The following is a 19,616-nucleotide window of genomic DNA, read 5'->3' on the forward strand; positions in this document are numbered from 1 at the left end:
TTGGCTGGACCATAGCAATGATTGCGTAATACGGCACCGTAGCGTGTCGTTTGTTTACAAACTTCATCATGCCACGTGAATTGCTGAGGGCGTGGCATAATAACGGTTTCAACAAGGATTATATTCCATGGTCCATGGTTTCCATTAACTTGCATTGAAATATTGCTAGGTCTATGTTGAAGGTAACCTTTACATAATAATTTGGGAAATTCTTAGAGAAAATCACATTTCTAGAAATTTCATTTTCTGCCCTTTAATTCATACGACACCTCAATCAGGAAAAATGAGCCAGGAATAACAAAGTTCTGCCCGCTGCCTTAAAGTAATGCTTGTATATTTCCATAATTTGATTAAACTAATTCGTTTTATTTTCTAATTCACGCTGTTCAAACGAAAATAAATGATTTTCCATCGCGCTTTCATGCACCCACCTGCTGAAGAAACAGAGGGGCATATGATATTATCCTTGGAGCCCAACATCCGAAGGTAAATCAAGGTAAACTATTTCCAAAAATGGGGGGGGGGGGAGCAATCTTAAATGCCAAACATACCATTTTATGCATTTTGCAAGGATCAAAATGCGTCCCGTTGCCAGTTTGGTCTTTTCAGTACGCAATTCTGTATTTATTAAACTTGCCATTTTCATTTTTCTATGTCAAAATGCCGTTCATTCAAATCAGGGTCTGAGCTTAAACTCATTTTAAGCCCATCTGTACTAGTTTACAGGAGGGATAAGACCACCCTGCAAGGTCACTGGACAGGTGGTTATCTCATCAAATCAGCTCTCAGTTAACATAAGATAACGAGGATCATGGGGACCAATGGTCACCGATTATAGGCATTTGTTTGCTATATAGAGGGCGCAAGTAGCTATAAGTAGTGCAGTGGGGATTTAAAAGGTGCTGTATTTCAAAGCCAAATATACTTTCTGTGTTGGTCTTGATATTCATTGTAAATTAAACTAGTCTTTTTTTCAGACTTTGTTTGTTTAAATGCTTGACATCCCAATGATTTTATATTTTTATATGGACAAATATTGTTTTCTTTTTTTTTTTTAGATAAAAAAAAGACACAAAAAATGAAATTAAAAAAAAAATCCGCCACCCGCCCCTATTCCAGAAAAGCAATCGAGGACAACCAAATGATTTTTTCTTTCTTTCGGCTTAAGCAAGAATATCAACGTGCCTTTAAAACAAAGCTGCAAAGAAGGGGGGAAATGTCATTTACTGGCTGTCTGCCGTAGAAACAAAGAGAATTGAGTTGACAAAAGACTTAACTCGATCAGCCATGCATCGAAGCTTTCGGTCTATTTAACTCATTGTCTTCTAGAACCAGTCCTGCACCTGGCTGTAAGTCTAGGGCATGGGTTCTCAAAGTTCCTTGACGATCTAGATTTGATTTCCATGAAAGCCATTAAAGCTACAAAACATGGGATGCCATTCGCCTGAAAATTTCTTACAGTCAATCGGGGTCAATCGTATATATCAACTTAAGTAGAATAATGTACAATATTTTTTTTTTCTTTGATAAATTGCTAGGGAAATCAACGTATGAAACATTGGCGGGATAAATTTAATTAAATTTTTCGTTGTTCAAATGCCACATTATCATAAAGCTAATGACGACAAAAGTATCGCAGGCTACAAAATAGTGGGAGATGATCATTTCAGAGATGTTCCTTACTCTTACGTATCAATGCACAAAACATACGGAAGTCCTCATCCATCTCCGCCACGACCATCCTCCCCTTCCCCTCCCCTTTTCTCTCTCTCTCTCTCTCTCTCTCTCTCTCCCCCTCTCTCCCCCTCTCTCCCTCTCTCTCTCTCTCTCTCTCTCTCTCTCTTTACTTTCCTCCTTTTTGACGATGCCATCCGATTGTTGACACGCTACCCCCCCCCCCCCCACCCCCACCTACGACCATTGCCCCGGTAGGCCTATAATATCCTACTCCATTTGCACAGTAAGATGCTATATTATTCTGTATTCTAGAAACTAAATGAAGACATAATTACAGTCAATCTAATTAGAATCATAATAGGCTCCTTTTTCAGATACATTATAATGTGCACTAATAATCCTGCTTACTCTGGCATAATAATATCAACGCATAATACGAATCTCTCTCTCTCTCTCTCTCTCTCTCTCTCTCTCTCTCTCTCTCTCTCTCTCGTCTTCTTAGTTAGATAATAATTGTCTATTACTCCTTCTCTCTCAGCTCCCCCCTCTCTCCCTCCCCTCTCTCCCACTTCCCCCTCTCTCCCTCCCCCCCCTCTCTCTCTCTCTCTCTCTCTCTCTCTCTCTCTCTCTATTTATTTATATATATATATATATATATATATATATATATATATATATATCTTTCTTACCCCTATGGTAGATAATTAACAAAAGAGCTATAAAGGCCTGCCTCTCTCTTTCTCTTTGACTATCTTTTACATTTTCTCCTAACTGTTCTGCATCACCAGGAACCCCTTTCATAATTATCTTGTATTGAATGGGCTTGCAAGGTGCCAAGATTTTTCTTATCTTACAGATCCAAAGTTATTGGAAACAAGTTTCTGTTTTTTCATATACATTTATGCCTGTTAACTGAGCGATCTTACTTGAAAATCTCAAGTTAGGATCAGAGGACCCCCCCCCCAACCCTCTTCTCCCCCCCCCCCCTTTCCACCCTCTCTCTCTCTCTCTCTCTCTTTCTCTCTCTCTCTCTCTCTCTCGCTCTCTCTCCGTCTCTCTCTCCGTCTCTCCCATGACGAAAATCCAATTGAAACCAATTGAAATTTCAATTGGTTTCAATTGGTTTCAATTGGTCTCAATAGGTTTTAACAGGTTTCAATGGGACCTCAGATGTTTTCAATTGGTCCAGATTGGCCCCATTGGACAAATTGGCCCCATTGGCCTAGGCCCCATTAGACTTTAATGGGTCCCCAATTGGTTTCAATTGGTCCGGATTGGCCCCATTGGCCCCATTGGCCTAGGCCCCATTATAGACTTTAATGGGTCCCCAATTGGTTTCAATTGGTCCGGATTAGCCCCATTGGACAAATTGGACCCATTGGCCCCATTGGCCTAGGCCCCATTAGACTTTAATGGGTCCCCAATTGGTTTCAATTGGACCAATTGGCCTTAATTTGGACTTCAATTGGTCCCATTGAAACCAATTGACCAATTGAAACCAACAAATCTAGGCATCTCATGAATATTCATTATCACTTTACACGTGTCACAGAAAAATAAATTTATCATGATTTGTTAAGCAAATTATGACAATGCACATCAATTTTGTGATTTCTTTATTCCTTCAGCAATTATTAAACAATAGATTATTTTGTCTGATCATGTTACAATTACATTCACGTTTTAGCAATAGATATATTGATTTATATATTGATTATATGATTACTAACCAAGAAACAATATACATATTTAGTATATATATCTGTATGAGCCAATGTCATTGTAAATGAAACTCTTGAATTCACTTCAAATGATCTTTGTGATGAAGTTAATGCAAATGAGATTGGAATATACCTAATTGGTGGACAGTTGCCAATATCGATTATGAAGTATCAATAATTTATCACTGGTTCTTCTAACTGGATCGATTTACCAAATGGATCCCCATTGAATCCCAATTCAATACCAATTGGCAATGTGGAGTAATTGGAAAGTGAAACAATTGGTCCCCATTGAAACCAATTGGCAATTGGTCCCCATTGGAACCAATTGGCAATTGGTCCCCAATTTGGAGTAAATGGAAAGTGAAACAATGGGTACCTATTGAAACCAATTGGCAATTGGTCCCCATTGGTTTCAATGGGTACCCATTGTTTCACTTTCCATTTACTCCAAATTGGATTCAATGGGGATTCAATTGGATTTTCGTCTTGGGCTCTCTCTCTCTCTATCTCTCTTTCCTGCATGGGGGATAACTTGCGTAGATGCCTTGAGTACAATCACAATAACGTACATTTAGTTGACAAAAAGGGCAGGTTTTCACCCAAGGGCTGTTATCTAATTAGCAGACTGTTTTGTGTTCTGATGTGACACGGGACATGTGACCTTTTCACCGAGTCTTCCGTGTACAGTGTGTCCCAGAAAAAAAACGAAACCCAGAAACAAACGGTAATTATGAGACTATTGAGGTTTATGTAAATATAGTTTCTTGCTTTTCGTAGAGTTGTTGTAATATTCTTTCAATTGATACTAAGATTGCATTTATCTCAAAATGCTTCACCGAGCAACAGTATTTTAAAATTGGCATGTCAAAACCTATTTGAGCCAAATTTTGGTAACACAGTGAAAACATGCGAGCATGAGAATAATATACAATTTTTGTTTACTACTAATGTTTTGAGTATCAATGAAATATATTCTTTACAAATTAGGAGTTTTCATGTTTCTGATTATGAAGTTCATGAACTACCACTTATCTTTAACTTTCTTCAATTTATATTTGGATTTCGACCGACCTTTAAGGAATAAAATAAGAGTAAATATAACTTAAAAATCTGTATTTTTTGAAGGGCCACAATTGTGGAATAATATACCTCATAATATAAAATCTAGTCCATCAATTAACGTTTTAAAAGGAGATATAAATCATATTTAATCCAACAAAATAAATAAAGATTGGTTATGCGCTGTACACGGTCAGGTTTTTGTTTTGATTTTGTTCCCCCTCCCCTCTATTTAGACATTAGTTAGTTTGTTTGTTTGTTTGTTTTTTGAAATCACCTTCTTCGAACAATATAATACTGTATTTTACTGTATTACTATTTTGGTGGCAGCGCCAGTAAAGCCTTTGGCTTTCCTAGCTGTCTCCACATTAATATACATTTTTGTTGTTGTATCTATTGCAAATGTTTTTCTTTAACTTGTACGCTATGTTTTATTTTATAGGGGTTTGTTATGATGTTTTTATGATGAATGACATAAAGATCCATTCAGTTCAACACTTTTGTGCCGTACGCAATCTTCACTTTTACCGGTCCGAAACCAGGTAATTCCTTTTCCCAACTCTAACTTAACTGAAAAGTATTAGACGTGCTGTACATGCATACCTCGCTCAAACTTACAGCATTCGTGCAATAGTTGTATTGCATACATACGTCTTAGAGAAGGGAAATATAGTAATAAACTAGATAACGTGCAAATATTTGAAGGAATGCGGGTCCATGCATTGAAATTTTTCTTAAAAACGGACGGAAAAAAGAGGGAAAAAAAGTTTTTGGTGATAGTAGTCAATATTGACTGATTGCCATTATAATGCTGACCGTGACCGCATCATCTTATGACCGGAAATATTTGCACGGCCTAAGTGCGATTGATACAATTACATTTTTTTTAATGACCACCAATTTCATTATTTGTAGGTTCACTTCTCAACACGGGGTAGGCCTACATAAATCGGAAATATTCGTTCTAGGTCTAAAATCGGTAGTATGTTCAAATTGGCAACGCATGTACATTGGGAATTCTTAATTGCTCATTTCTACCGAAGGTTCTGACAAAGTGCTGCCAAGGAGCTGTCTTCAAAGCATGTTTTATCACGTAATTGATTAATAAATTGATTGATTTAGTTAAGAAGATAATTTTATATACCAAAGAGTTTCATTTAATCGAAGTTCTTGTATAATTTCACATTTTATTATTGAACTAATCATGATTTTCGTTTGTATTTCCCCACATGTTGACTTTTGTGTGTGTGTGCGTGATACAGTCTACAGTTTGACTTGCACTTGTCGACTTCGACTTTGGATTCTAAATCAAGCATTATAGTCTACTTATAGATTAATAATCCAGGCGCTAGTTCAGAATCATATCCAGAGTTTGACCCCTAATTCCGGCTTGGAGACATAGATCTACCTATGGAATGCAATGGCAAAAATCAACTAGTCTAGTCTAAATCTCCATCAACTCAAACTGTTCAAAATCAAATAATATTTTTTTTAGTCATGATTTAAAACTTAAAAGTCGTTTTTTTTTCTTCCCTGTTGTGTGTCAATTTTCTTATCTTTTGGAGTATTTTTCCTCAAAATGGAGACATTATAATATATACTGTCTCACAGGTTTCACAGCAAACTGCTGCACATTACGATTACATACCGTACCACAACGATCTATTCCCCATTCTTCTTCTTCTTCTTCTTCTTCAAGATAATCTGCCTCCTTCCATTCACAGTGTACAACAGCTAGAGAAGCCAAGCCTCTGCGAATTTTAGCATTATGGTTGCTTACTTCACAGACACGCACGCGTTAGCACGACGGTGGGGTGCACACCATCGTGCACCCCACCGTCGTGCTGACGCGCGCGTGTCTGTGAAGTAAGCAACCATAATGCTAAAACTCGTAAGTGATGCTCAAACGATCTTGGTATCAACGTTCCGTTACGTATCGGGAATGAGGTCATTTCTGAACTGTATTGTGGGACAGGCTTTCAGTGAATTGGGTAAAAAGAACTCAATAATGATCTGATAACACAATGATATCATACCCATAGTGAACCTTCGTTGTCTGCTACGATCGGACAGCTGCAGCACAGCTCGCACGCATGCGTCACTGAACGAGGCATGACGTCACGTATCGAAACCATGGCTAAGCAAACAGCTGGGCCGGGCAGGCTCTTGCTGAGTTACTTTGTCATCGACAGTTATGTGTGCTTCTTCCCACAGACTGTCATGACAGTAGTTTGGCTCTTTTGGCTAGATCTACGCATAATTAATGCGAGGCTTTAACTAGTGTTTAAATTGGCCTGGGGATATTTGTTTTAAATAAGCTTGTACAAGTGTATCCAATCAATGGTCCAGATCCATAACAAAATGTAACATAACCTTTTTCCCCCTGAACCAATATGGTCATGGTGTCATGATGGTGAAAACATTTGCTGCCCTCTATGTTATCTAAATTTTGCTAAACTCATGCTGTTAACATTTGTTTCAACGAGGCTCTCTTTACTTGACGACACAAAATATGAAGTTTTGTCATACAAAAAACATGAAACAGCCTTACTATATACACCTTGTTTGTTTTCTCCAGGTATCACTAGAGCATGAAATTCTTCTTCATCCAAGATACTTCGGACCAAATCTACTCAACACTGTCAAGCAGAAGTTGTTTACAGAAGTAGAAGGGACATGTACAGGGAAGTGAGTATTAATTTCATAGTATTAAAATTTATGATATTTGATGCTTGGGTATTTGACCCCTTAGTGGACATGGTCGTAACATGGTAATATTGAGTTGGTTACAGCCTTTTTCACAATAATGATAATAATAATGATAGCCTATTAGTCCACTCCAAATTTTATTAAACCGAAACGGAAATTCTTTTTGCCCAATTGATCGTGAGCCCGGCAGCCACTGAGCAGCGCCAGATCGACGTTGCTCTATCCCTTATTGTTGAACACCAAAATAAGGTACTTTTACAAATTTTATGATCTTTGTAAAAGCTGATTATTTGAAATGTTCCTGGTTTTCAAAGTATTCAGCCAATGGAATATTGGCAGGAGAGAATGAAATCGACTTACTAAAGAATTGTTAATGTGAGAGGTAGGGGACGTCAAGGGGTTTTCAGTAACACACTATATTATTCCTTCTATTCCATTGTGTATGACTTGATTCAAATATGTTTAAACTGTTGAATGATTTAGTTTAACCTTTTAATTTTTGTATAAAATGTTTGGACCCCACAAGCTATTGTGCCTTTCTTTGTGACGTTTAAATCATGCTCATAAACTGTGATGGTAGATCTAATGACACACAGTTTCCAACAAGCTGAGCATAAATAAAACCAACATTATAGGCATGTCTTTCACTCGCATGAAATACACTTTGTGAAAGTTTTGTCAATTTTTGTTGCACATTAACAGTTTAATTGAGTGGATATATGCATATCTGACAAAGAATTTTTCATGTACAAATTTTTGCTAGGAATGTACCAACTGAAACATGATTTTCTCCTCCATCCTAGGTATGGCTTTGTCATTGCCGTCACGACCATTGACAACATCGGAGCTGGTATGATCCAACCGAGCAGGGGCTTTGTGCTCTACCCAGTCAAATACAAGGCTATCGTTTTTAGACCCTTCAAGGGAGAGGTGGTCGATGCTGTAGTCACACAGGTCAACAAGGTAATAATTGACCTAGGTCAACAAGATAATAAGTGACCTCCTCGGTCATGATTCTAACTGACCAATTGTAAATTTCGAATTTTAAATGTGTGAGTTTAGTGTTAAAAAAAAATCATAGACTTTGTAAATTTTCAAGGTATTTATCGAACTTTGTGCAAGCACAAAAGAGAATTGCTGGCTTTTGGCATGATCTGACCATCGTCCAGAGCTAAGCTGTATGAACATACATTTGCATTTAGAAGTGTTTATCATATACCGGTGTTGGCTCAGTCAGTAGAGCGTCTGCCTCACAACCGGGAGGTCGTGGGTTCGAACCCCGGCCGCATCATACCAAAAGATGTTAAAAGACAAGAGTTGCTGCTACCTTGTTTGGCGTTCAACAATAAGGGATAGAGCAACATCGATCGAGCGCTGATCAGTGGCTGCTAGGCTCATTTTTGGTTTAACTGAATAAAATTTGGAGTGGACTTTAAAAGATTATGATTATTATTATTATTATTATTAAATTTTCCTTTTATGTGTATTCTGTCTTGCTGTGTTGATATTTCAAGTGCTTAAAAAATTCCCATTATTGCATATGATTTTGAGATAGTACATCTGTTTTCGTTTGATGTCCTTTCTAGGTTGGGCTTTTCACAGACATCGGGCCATTGTCTTGTTTCATCTCAAGACATGTAAGTACAGTTCATTACAGAGATTTGAGCCACCACGAGTTGTACTCACAACTTAATATGAGAATTAATAAATCAATTTTTGTTATTTTATCATATTCCATTAAAGTTATCAATCTTGGTACAAATTATAGTCAATAATTCTTCTGATGATTCTTTGTCAATATTTAATTTAAAATGCTAATTATATTCAGAGGATTTCATTTGGGGGGGGGGGGGGCCTGCTAATGGGCCACTTTACCCGCTATAAATATTGTCTCAACCTCAATTTGTCATCCTATCAAATTGCGTAACGCAGGCGAGACCACCGAGAGCGTTTCCCTCGTTTTATGAATGACTTACTGTTTGTATTTTGACTTGAGTCTGTTGTTTGCTATTAATTTACTATATTGCTTTCTATTTGCAGTCCATTCCAGCTGACATGGAGTTCGATCCCAACTCAAGCCCTCCGTGTTATAAGACAAAAGATGAGGTACAGCAATAGACCATTTTCCTATTATCCATCTTAATGCACAAATATTTGTTTAGTGCCTCGTTACAAATTATTTCATTCACCTTTTATGAATAATTCTATTTCAATAGTCAGAATGCGAATTGCATACATTACTTCTTAGGAAACATGGTGGCTTTTCCTACCTTATAACCCATACCTGTAATGTATGCAATTCTCATACTGACTATTGAAATAGAATTATTTGTAACAGTGCACTTAATAAAGATTTAAATTTGATGACATGTACATGATTCCTTTGTTATGATGATGTAATGTGCTCCCTAATATTTTGAAGCGCCTTGACCATTAAATTAGAATGGATAATGGCGCTATATAAATCTCATGTATTATTATCATTAGTATTATTATGACAATGGTCGATTTATATAATTATGTTAGCTGTTACATATTGAAATGGAATTTATGCAACATAATTTCTAAAGTTGTTTTTATCAATTTTTATCAGTTTGAAATAGATGCACATTTTAACCACTCCTTGGAAGCAGGCAGAAAATAGATGAAAGTACCCTTTGCATTTACTAATCTCTATTTCATTGTTAATTTATTTATTTGCAGGATATAGTTATTCAACAAGACGACGAAATCAGGTTGAAGATAGTGGGAACCAGAGTCGATGCTTCAGACATTGTAAGTAGAGCATATATATATATATATACTAAATCTAAATCTACCATGGAATTTTATTTTAACTGTTCCGTATAATCTAGGCCTGAGTCAAACCGTTTAACCGACGGTTATCCGACCGCATTCATCAAAACCGTTTAGCATTTCTCGCTCCGGTTAACCGTTATTTGCATACATTTTGGAATGTGCTAATAGCCGATGAAGATAATCAAAGAAACCGCAGTGTAATATTACACCCTGGCCGCTGCGCGCTAGCTTTCTGGCAGCAGTAATCCCCATGAATGAATTTGTAAACAATAAAACAACCAGCCCCCTTCTCTCTTTTCTCACCCTCTTTATTCCCTTCTCTCTGCAATGTGTTCATCGCTCATGTACCTTTTCTTATTACTGCACTCTCAGCTCACAACTTTCTAAATGTTAAAACATTCGATGGTCAGTTCCTCTCACATCCCTTCTCCCCCGAGTCTCTCTCTCCCTCTCTCTCTCTCTCAATATTAATATCCATCCCTTGCCGACTCGCCCCCTAAAATAATGTTCATATATAAATAAAATACAAAAATATTGATAACAATAATAATTGAAGTTTTAGAAATATCAATCAACAAAGTCTTGGATATTATTTGTGAGTAATTTAAGTTTTTGATCATTCTTCAATTCAGCCGATTAACACAGCCACCCTTTCTTACTTCGATCTTCACTCATGTCCCTGCCTCGTCCATGCAGGGACATGCAGGGACATGCTAGCCCATATGCATGCTCTCTCAGTCACACACACATGTACACACAAACCTCCGGCGCCCAAATACACTGTACATACACACAGACGGAGAGCTCATGCTTGTCACATGCACACATGTGGGCGTGGCTTCTTGACCTCCCACTGAACTGGGTACGGTGAAAGCACGCGCGGTCACCAACCTGTAATTTATGCTGGTATCAAACTCCACCCACATAGCTAGAGAACCTTCCTGATTGGTCACTAACTTAGATCAGCTCATTGCAGGGTGTGTCTTGGGTGTGTGTGATACACACTTCCACATAATTTCATATGGCAATGATACATGCAGGGAGCTCTCTCCCTGACCATGTGCAAACATTGCATTGCAAAGGCATATATAACACGTCACAGATCAGCTAACTTCACAGAGTAACTTTGCAAGGTTAATCATGATATCAAATTCAGATGAGGAATAATAAGACATGTTTTATGTTGTTTATTACTGGTCTCTGTTTATCAGGATGACCCAATTTGTGCCATAGTCCGGGGCTGGGAATGCTCAGCCCGACAGTCTGAAGACCAGCAGGGTTCCGAGCTACAGCACTATTAAAAATACTGTATTTTCACTTTTTCAGATTATTATTAAACGGTTAAACGAAACCGCCCGTATACTTTTAACGGTTAACCGTTTAGCACAAAAACCGTAATGACTCAGGCTTAGTATAATCATTATGATTTTTGATGTAAATATGTTCATGTTTATTCAGGGCCCCATGGAAGACCACTACTTATTGGTCAATGGGCTACCCTGACAAAAGATTAGAAATAAATAAATAAATGAATAAATACTATATTGTTACATACAGTATCAATCATTTACAGTTCTCTAGAGCTCCAGAGACTGATCATGATGAGGAATATTACAAAAATATGCAATATGCCCACATGTATACAGTATTGCATATACATGTACAATATTGTTGCATTCAGAGAGGGGGTGTGGGCATAGGGCCAGATTATAATTCAAGTTATCTCTTCTTTTCTTTGCAAATTTTAAATTGTTTAGTAATATAAATGTGGATGAAAGCTAATGTAGTTTAAATGTTCTCTAAAAATCTGTTTCAATACTTGTTCTTTTGTCAATCCTCTTTACAGTTTGCCATCGGAACTCTCATGGATGACTTTTTAGGTGAGCTATTTCTATTCGATCAATTATGTACAGGAACAATTTGTTACTCAAGATTTACATATTAGCCTTTTTTTTTCTTCTATTACACTCCATTATAGAATTTAAAATGACATACCAGTATGATTATTGACTTTGCACTTTTGGCCTTTTTGTGTGAAAATGGGTACATGGATTACTTCATATTATGATATATTTGAGGGAAAAATGGATACCGGTAGTTGCAATGTTTACAGCATTCTATCTGTCTACACTACATGGTGACTAGAATGCTTTCAATATAATGACGTTCTCTTAAACAAATGCCAAGTTTTTTTTTTTCTGGGGCTCTTTTAAGCTTCTTAAGTCAACAATTACAACCAAATATGCTGATTAAGGAAGCTTTAGGGACACTACAAAGCCTTTATCAATAACTATTGGGGCAAAAGTGCTGTGAGCCCCTGCATATCTAGAGCAGTAGTATGTTTACTATATAATTTATGATTTCATGGGTTGCACATAGACGTATCTCTCTGATTAGTTTGTATGCCTTTCAGAAACTAAAAACATGCATTCATCTATTTTATTTCTTCCATTTATTCCTTATTTCTGCAGGTCTTGTGAGCTAACATCCCAGTATGCATCTCAACCTCAACATATTTATGGACAGAACATGCAAAACGAGTCAACTTTCTTGATACTGTTAATTATAATTTAATAGTTAATACTTATCATAAAACATCTTTTTAGAATGTAAAAATACTTTCTGTGATTTTCATGATCATCGGTACAATGCTCATGTTATTTATGGCATCAGTATTTGGGAAATACCTTTCCATTACAAGAACTTGGTAATTACCTTTCACATAATTGGTTATTGACTTTTTTGAAAAGTGTTTCTCAAGTTGAAATACATACAGTTAATTCTGCGTTACTCGAAGTCACACGAGTCAAATTATCCCCAAGTCAAAAAATATTCTTGACCAAACTATGCAAAACATGTGTTATTTAAAAATCCAAAGTCAAATTTTGCATAGTTCAAACTATATTTTGCTTTCCCAACAGTTTCAATGTATGCAGAATAAAATGTTCATTATCGTATTAAGGTGAAAGAGAATTGAAATGAAGGCATTGGAGCAGAGTAGATTTCCTGCATTTATTTTCAGTTAATGCAAAGTGTATAAAGATATCATGGTTTCCTGCTTATTTCACCCAAGAGCTACTTGAGAAGCAGCATCTTATCTGGCAAGAAAAATAGTCATTAATACTTCTTTCATTGAACATCAAGGACCCACGTGAAATGGAAAGTGTTTGATTCTTGGCCAGAAGTAGTACTGGAAAAAGACAAAAGGAAGCACCAAATATAATGTTCATGTATTCCTAATTTCAGTGTACACTCTGATTTACTGTAGACATTTTTTTTTTCAAAGAAAGATCCCCGAAACAATGCACTTGCACATAAAATTAAGTCAGCTGTCAGCATGATAAGAATATTGTTCATGATGTTTGAAATGGCTTTGTATTTCTCGTTCAACGGAGCGATGCAAGAGAACGTGAAGGTAACTGGTCTTTTCCAGTAGTCTTAGCTCAATGTATCCAAGGATAACTCTTGGTGTAAGAATGCACATTCCATGGTTGCCTGTGAGTAGTGTAGAAAAAAAGAAAGAGACAAATCAGTTAAACATGAATCACAATTTATGTCTAAAACAAAGGACAGATGACCAAATGAAGCACTTTTGATTTCAACTGGAAACTTGTTTAAAATAAGAGGAAAATAAAAGGACACTGAAAAGTAGATAATAAGTCAGGACTTTCATATTGCCGTGCCAAGAGAAATGAAGGTAGACACTTGGCAGTCAAAGTTTTGTATTATGTTGTAAATAAATGTTGTAAGTATTTTGTACAAAATGTAAGAAACAATTAAGCCTCTTGTTTTTGTACTACAAATAGCAAATTGAAATGTATGTGCAACTTCAGTAGGAACATATGAGGACTGTTCAGAATGCTCCCACCTCTGTGTCCCCCACCTGTACTAATCCCAGGGCTACAACACCAAACTCATCAGTCCCGCTTGTATGTGCCACCACCCATAGGAACAAAGAAAGAACAGATAAACTCAGCTCAGAATGCCCCCCCCCCCCTCTCTCTTTCTCTGTCTCTCACTCTTGTTCTGTCTCCTAAAACCTCTAATCTCCATATGTCTACAAAATACTGCCAAAATACCACTTTTGTGCTTCCATTCTAAATTTTGAAATAACATAGAAGACAGTGCACTCTTTCAGGAAATGCTGAAAACTAACAATTGACCATCCTGACCAAAAAATACTTTATTGAGCTCTAACTGAAACCACACAATGCAACTTTTTGGTGGTGCATGGTCCCATATGCCCTACCACTCCTGTTCCTTGCAATATTACTCGCCTGGTCCACCCCTCCATCACCCTCGTCAGGCCCAAAGTGACCACCATCCGAGTGCACCCTCAACAGGAATGTAGGACGGTGGTGCTCATGATGATGGTCTCTTGTTCTGTCCCTCAACCTTGCCATGTACTTTGCAGGGACCCATGAAGGCACCCGCTGGTCGGTCATGGAGGATGTGACGAGTACGGATGGATAGCTCTGATGAAGTTGTTTGGAAGTGATGAGAGGGAGATTGACATAGACATGTAGAAAGTGACAGAGAATAATGGAAAAGAGAGGGGAAGTGTGAGAGATAGAGAGAAAAGAAGAAAGAGAGAGAGGGAAAAACAAGGGTAACATGGGAGTTGGTTAAAAAATAAAAAATTAGAGAGTGAAAGGATTATTTTTAATCTAGAATAGGCTATACATGCAAATGATGAGCATATTTGAAATAATTCCCAGCACTTCTATGGACTTCCTACCAAACATACTTGATGCCATTACAAGACTTGTTATGTTGCTTCCGGGGCATGTGATTGCTAAAGGAATATAGTGCTTCATAAAATGTTCAAATCTGATTGCACGTCGAACCTCAAAGTGGCACATATCTCTTAGGGGCCCAGCTGCTAATCTTACCTGTGATCTGAGATTGTGGTAAGGGCAGTAGGCAGAGATATACTCCATGTCAGCTGCACTGCCAGAGGGGTCACCCCATTCTTCTATGTCTTGAGAGGTCAAAGGTGAAGTAGAGTCCAACATGGAGGACAGGATGTCAACAAAGGGCATCTAAATGGCACATTGTATAGCAAGAGAAAAAGAGGACAGAAAAGTTTAAACCTCACCTGAAGAACACATCTAAAGTGCATTATCATTGTGTATATATATATATTGTGTTTCTCTATCTCTGATTTTTTTAAAATAAATCCACAATACATATAAAGTTGCCCATAAAAGTAAAAGAAAGATTAAATATATATTATTTCAGATTTGGGACCAGTAGCGGATATGGGCCTTGTTTCATAAAAACCTGTCGTCAATAACAAAATGCTAATTTGCTCTCAGCCAATCAAATGCCATGATTTCAGTAGCTTATTTGATAACAAGTTTATAAAAAAAGGCCCTTGGTTAGAATAGGAAATCGACCGCAGGGCAATCGCCACCTAAGCATGTGCCATAGAAACCACTCACTCTCATGACTGCAGCTCTCAGTAGGTGTGGACTCCGGTTGCACAAGACCCCCAAGAGCAGAGCCCCGGCACTGGCTGCCCATCCGGCCGTCAGAGCTGGCCGGGAGAAGCCAGAAGAATGCAGGAACTCCACGCAGCTCTCCAAGTCCTGGAAGAAGACGCAACAAGGTCAACAAAAAAGGAGTAAAAATTTACACAAGGTGTAGTACTTGTTCAGCGTGGATTGTGTAGCTCTAATGCCCGGCCTCAGTTTAAGAAGCATAACATACACTTTGCCCTTGGACAACCCTTTTTAATATAGAAATCAACTATTATTAAAATTTTAAAAGTCCAATGATATTCCTTGACACGGATTCTACACGGTTGTGTATGTATGGAACCTGAGTTTGATCTCAAACTTGTTAACGTATGATTTACTCTTCATCTATACTCGCAGAGTTAACATTCATTTATTTTCGTCTTGTATATGTGTTTGTGACTCATTATTTGATCATGTTCTGTTTGTACCTTGTATTATATTATTCTTATTAGATTTGTTAATGTACAGGACTTTCTTGTAAGACAGTGTTGAAATCACTGACAAAACCACCCTGCTAAAATAAGACTTAATAAATAAATAAATAAATTAATTAATTAAAAAAATATATTGATAGATGGATAGATAAATACATAGAATAAATGAATAATTAAATAAATAAATGAATAAATAAATAAAATATGGTATACCGGTACGAATTAACCAACTGGGAGTCAACATGTTCGTATCATGCACACACTTACCTCAAAACTATGATGCTTCTGGTCTCCCTTGCCTGAATAATACCACTCTTTCCCCAACTCTCCACCTCCCCTGAAAAACAAAAATGTAATAAATAATAAATAAATCATGAATAAATGGCAAGCTCTATCAATGTGTCCACTAAAACATTTTAAGTGTCCCACTCAAAATAGTGTGACCTTACTCGACACTGTGCCACACAGGAGTTATAAACATTTTTGTAGGCAAGCAAACTTCAGAGCATGGAGTTATTTGTGTGTGTGTGTGTGAATATTCAGGTACCAGGTATTCAGGTAATAAAAGAAAATCTTGACAGGCCTTGAATTTAATTGCCAAGTTTTTGCTGATCTGTTCCTCATGGTTAATTTGCTGAATAATAACCTCATAAATAAAAAAATTCATCAAGTTTGAATTCATTTATTCACTGAGATCTGTGTTTTAAGATACAGAAATGTCAAGCGTATTACATTTTACATCATCATAATTCATAAAAAAACATATCTGAATGAGCCATGAAATTTATTTCTTACCTGACATGACAAAAGGCAAGCACCCATCCATTAGATAACAATGCCATCCTCTCTGCCGTGTATTCCATCTCCACATTCCTTCCATAGGCACCGTACCCGATGACCAGCATGGGATGTTGCCCGTCAAGGACCAGGTTCTCTCGGTGGAAGACGGTGATGGGGACATTGGTTCCATCCTTTTAAAAAAAGGGATAACATACAAAGTAGGATGAAAAAGAGAGTGATGCTACTTTAGCATTCTAGTTTTCGGAAGTCGCGATGGGACCGTCAAATTTTACATTAAATACAGCACTCGTTTAACATTTTGAATGACAGAGAGGGAAACTTTTGTTCCATCCAATAGACGTAGAAAAAAATGGCATACCGTAACTCTCATATCACAGATCTCAATATTTCATATTTGTTGAATAAAAGACTCTATAAATACCAATAATTATAATAATAATAACATGAGACCTTTCAGGCGCTAAATCCATTTAAAAATCAAATGCTCAAGGCACACTAGTGCCACAGATAAAATCTCATAAAACAGTAACACAAAAGTACAACGTGAGAAGGATAGAACATAAATAATGAAGAGTACAATTAAATACAGGCTAAATCAAACGGATAAGTTTTTAGATTATGAGCACTTCAAATGATCAAAATCTAGTAATATAAGAAAGAAAAAAAATGATTACCTGACTTTGTGCCACTAATCGTTGACAGGCATAGTCCTCGGGTTTTCTCCTGCTTTGTGCACGAATAGAATGAACCTCTTGTATTTCATCCTCGCTCCCTGACCCTGTATCCTCATCACTCTCCCCAACCTCAATATTGCACGTCTGTAGATCTAGCTCAAAATCTTTTGGTGGATGGACGGGGGAAGAGAGTTGGAACTGGTAATGTCTCGAGTTGATGTCCGCGTTGAGGCCTGGAAGAATGGTGGTATATTCAGGAGGGAGCTATAGTGCAGGATAAAAGAAAGTGCATTAGCTTGAAGTGAGTGTTGAAATAAAGTTAAGGTAAATTACTGGTTGTATGGAATTATAAATTCTTCATTTCCAGTGCTGATTTGAACATTTTGGGTTTTTTTCAGTCAAATATTTTTCAAAAATTGAAAATTAAAGCATTGAGTATAAAAAAAAGGAGACCAACATGGTCTTTATTTCATACTCCTCTCAAAACTACAATTTGAAAAATAAATGAGTATAGCATACTTAACTCAATGGCACTTTGAAGAAACTACAATAGAAACAAGGCTCAACAAATACCAAAGAGGATGCTTATCTATCCAAACATTACCTCTATATGCAATGGCTCCATTTCTCCAGAATGCTGTACTATGGCAAGTTGTGGAATGATGTCCACCAATAAAGCCAGGACAAAATGTGAGGCAAAGACATCCATGTCCTGTATCACATGACCAGGAGGTGGGCTGTAGAGCTCTTCCCATTGTACAGTATGGCTACTCTGGATATCATCTGAAGGTTGGGCTTTGAAGAGCTGTTTGCGATTGGGTAAAAAACAATGGAAATGGATTATACCCAAAGTTGTCAATAAGAAAAAAAATATAATCTTGCTTTTGTCTTTTCACATTCCATTGCTTTAAATAACTAGATGGAATTTTGACTGCGTGCAGTCGAATATGATGCCTCCGCCATAGAGCAATTTAAACAAGTTTGGAGTTTAAATCTCCAGTGGTTCTTGAGATATCATGATAACAATCTCAATGTATGGAATTTCATAAGTTGACCTCTGTGACCCTTGACCTTTGACCTACGTGCTCCAAAATCTAATCAGATTGTCTTCCTATGGTGATACACACTATCATTAAGTTTGAAGTTTAAATCTCCAGTGGTTCTTGAGATATTATGATATGGTGATACATACTATCATTAAGTTTGAAGTGAAAAGTCTCCAGTGGTTCTTGAGATATCGCGATAACGATCTCAATGTATGGAATTTCATAAGTTGACCTCTGTGACCCTTGACCTTTGACCTACGTGCTCCAAAATCTAATCAGATTGTCTTCCTATGGTGATACACACTATCATTAAGTTCGAAGTTTAAATCTTAAATGGTTCTTGAGATATTGTGATAACGGTCAAACGGGACGGACGTACGGACGGACGTACGGACGGACAGACGGACAACCCGAACACATGATGCCTCCGGCACCATCTTCGGTGGCGGAGGCATACAAATATATTTTCCTCCAAAATGCTGAACTACCCCGGACCTTCTAATTTCGGCCTGAAAGTTGCGATAATTCAAATTTTTACAATATTTGCCCCTACGCCCCTTCCAAAGGGATATGGGGGTCAGGATCCATCTAATGGCATGTATGTACATTCATTGTGGGGAAACTAGCCTATTCAAAAAATATAATATTTTCCTCAAAAATGCTGAACCACCCCGGCCCTTACCATTTCGGCCTGAAATTGGTGTTTATTCAAATTATCAATATATTTGCCCCTACGCCCCTTTCAAAGGGATATGGGGGTCAAGATCCATCTAATGGCATGTATGGACATTCATTGTGGGGAAACTAACCTATTCGAAAAATATAATATTTTCCTAAAAAATGCTGAACCACCCCGGCCCTTACCATTTCGGCCTGAAATTGGTGTTTATTCAAATTATCAATATATTTGCCCCTACGCCCCTTTCAAAGGGATATGGGGGTCAAGATCCATCTAATGGCATGTATGGACATTCATTGTGGGGAAACTAACCTATTAAAAAAAAAAATATTTTCCTCCAAAATGCTGAGCCACCCCGGACCTTCTAATTTCGGCCCGAAAGTTGTGATAATTCAAATTTTTACAATATTTGCCCCTACGCCCCTTTCAAAGGGATATGGGGGTCAGGATCCATCTAATGGCATGTATAGACATTCATTGTGGGGAAACTAA

At 37.3% G+C, this 19,616-nt stretch overlaps 2 protein-coding genes across 2 annotated transcripts; one reads left to right on the forward strand and one right to left on the reverse strand.

The window, feature by feature from the left end:
- The first annotated feature begins 5,455 nt into the window (after positions 1–5,455).
- Positions 5,456–13,161, forward strand: LOC752151 (DNA-directed RNA polymerase II subunit RPB7). The gene is made up of 8 exons (XM_001175504.4): positions 5,456–5,553; positions 7,039–7,148; positions 7,973–8,132; positions 8,756–8,806; positions 9,210–9,275; positions 9,873–9,944; positions 11,815–11,848; positions 12,440–13,161. The coding sequence occupies exons 1-8, from the start codon at positions 5,542–5,544 to the stop codon at positions 12,451–12,453; spliced, it is 519 nt and encodes a 172-aa protein (XP_001175504.1). The 5' UTR covers positions 5,456–5,541; the 3' UTR covers positions 12,454–13,161.
- A 137-nt stretch (positions 13,162–13,298) lies between these two features.
- LOC764911 (prolyl endopeptidase-like) lies at positions 13,299–18,234 on the reverse strand. Its single transcript, XM_030999443.1, has 8 exons — positions 18,004–18,234; positions 17,400–17,663; positions 16,720–16,895; positions 16,192–16,261; positions 15,413–15,559; positions 14,861–15,010; positions 14,246–14,443; positions 13,299–13,463 (listed from the first exon to the last, which is right to left on the reverse strand). Exons 1-8 carry the CDS (start codon positions 18,106–18,108, stop codon positions 13,407–13,409), a joined length of 1,167 nt encoding a protein of 388 aa, XP_030855303.1. The 5' UTR covers positions 18,109–18,234; the 3' UTR covers positions 13,299–13,406.
- Between the last annotated feature and the right edge of the window lie 1,382 nt (positions 18,235–19,616).

This window comes from Strongylocentrotus purpuratus, unplaced genomic scaffold (genome assembly GCF_000002235.5).
Source record: "Strongylocentrotus purpuratus isolate Spur 01 unplaced genomic scaffold, Spur_5.0 spur5_scaffold_5, whole genome shotgun sequence".
NCBI lineage: Eukaryota > Metazoa > Echinodermata > Echinoidea > Camarodonta > Strongylocentrotidae > Strongylocentrotus > Strongylocentrotus purpuratus.

What these genes read in the sequence shown, in the direction of transcription:
- LOC752151 (XM_001175504.4), top strand. An exon ending in GAAGGGACATGTACAGGGAA is followed by an intron (nt 7,149 to 7,972) that starts GTGAGTATTAAT and finishes CCTCCATCCTAG; the next exon opens with GTATGGCTTTGTCATTGCCG. An exon ending in CTTGTTTCATCTCAAGACAT is followed by an intron (nt 8,807 to 9,209) that starts GTAAGTACAGTT and finishes TTCTATTTGCAG; the next exon opens with TCCATTCCAGCTGACATGGA.
- LOC764911 (XM_030999443.1), bottom strand. Translation starts at nt 18,108, where the DNA reads ATGGATGTCTTTGCCTCACATTTTGTCCTGGCTTTATTGGTGGACATC. An exon ending in CTTGCCTTTTGTCATGTCAG is followed by an intron (nt 16,262 to 16,719) that starts GTAAGAAATAAA and finishes TTTGTTTTTCAG; the next exon opens with GGGAGGTGGAGAGTTGGGGA. An exon ending in ACCACAATCTCAGATCACAG is followed by an intron (nt 14,444 to 14,860) that starts GTAAGATTAGCA and finishes CAACTTCATCAG; the next exon opens with AGCTATCCATCCGTACTCGT.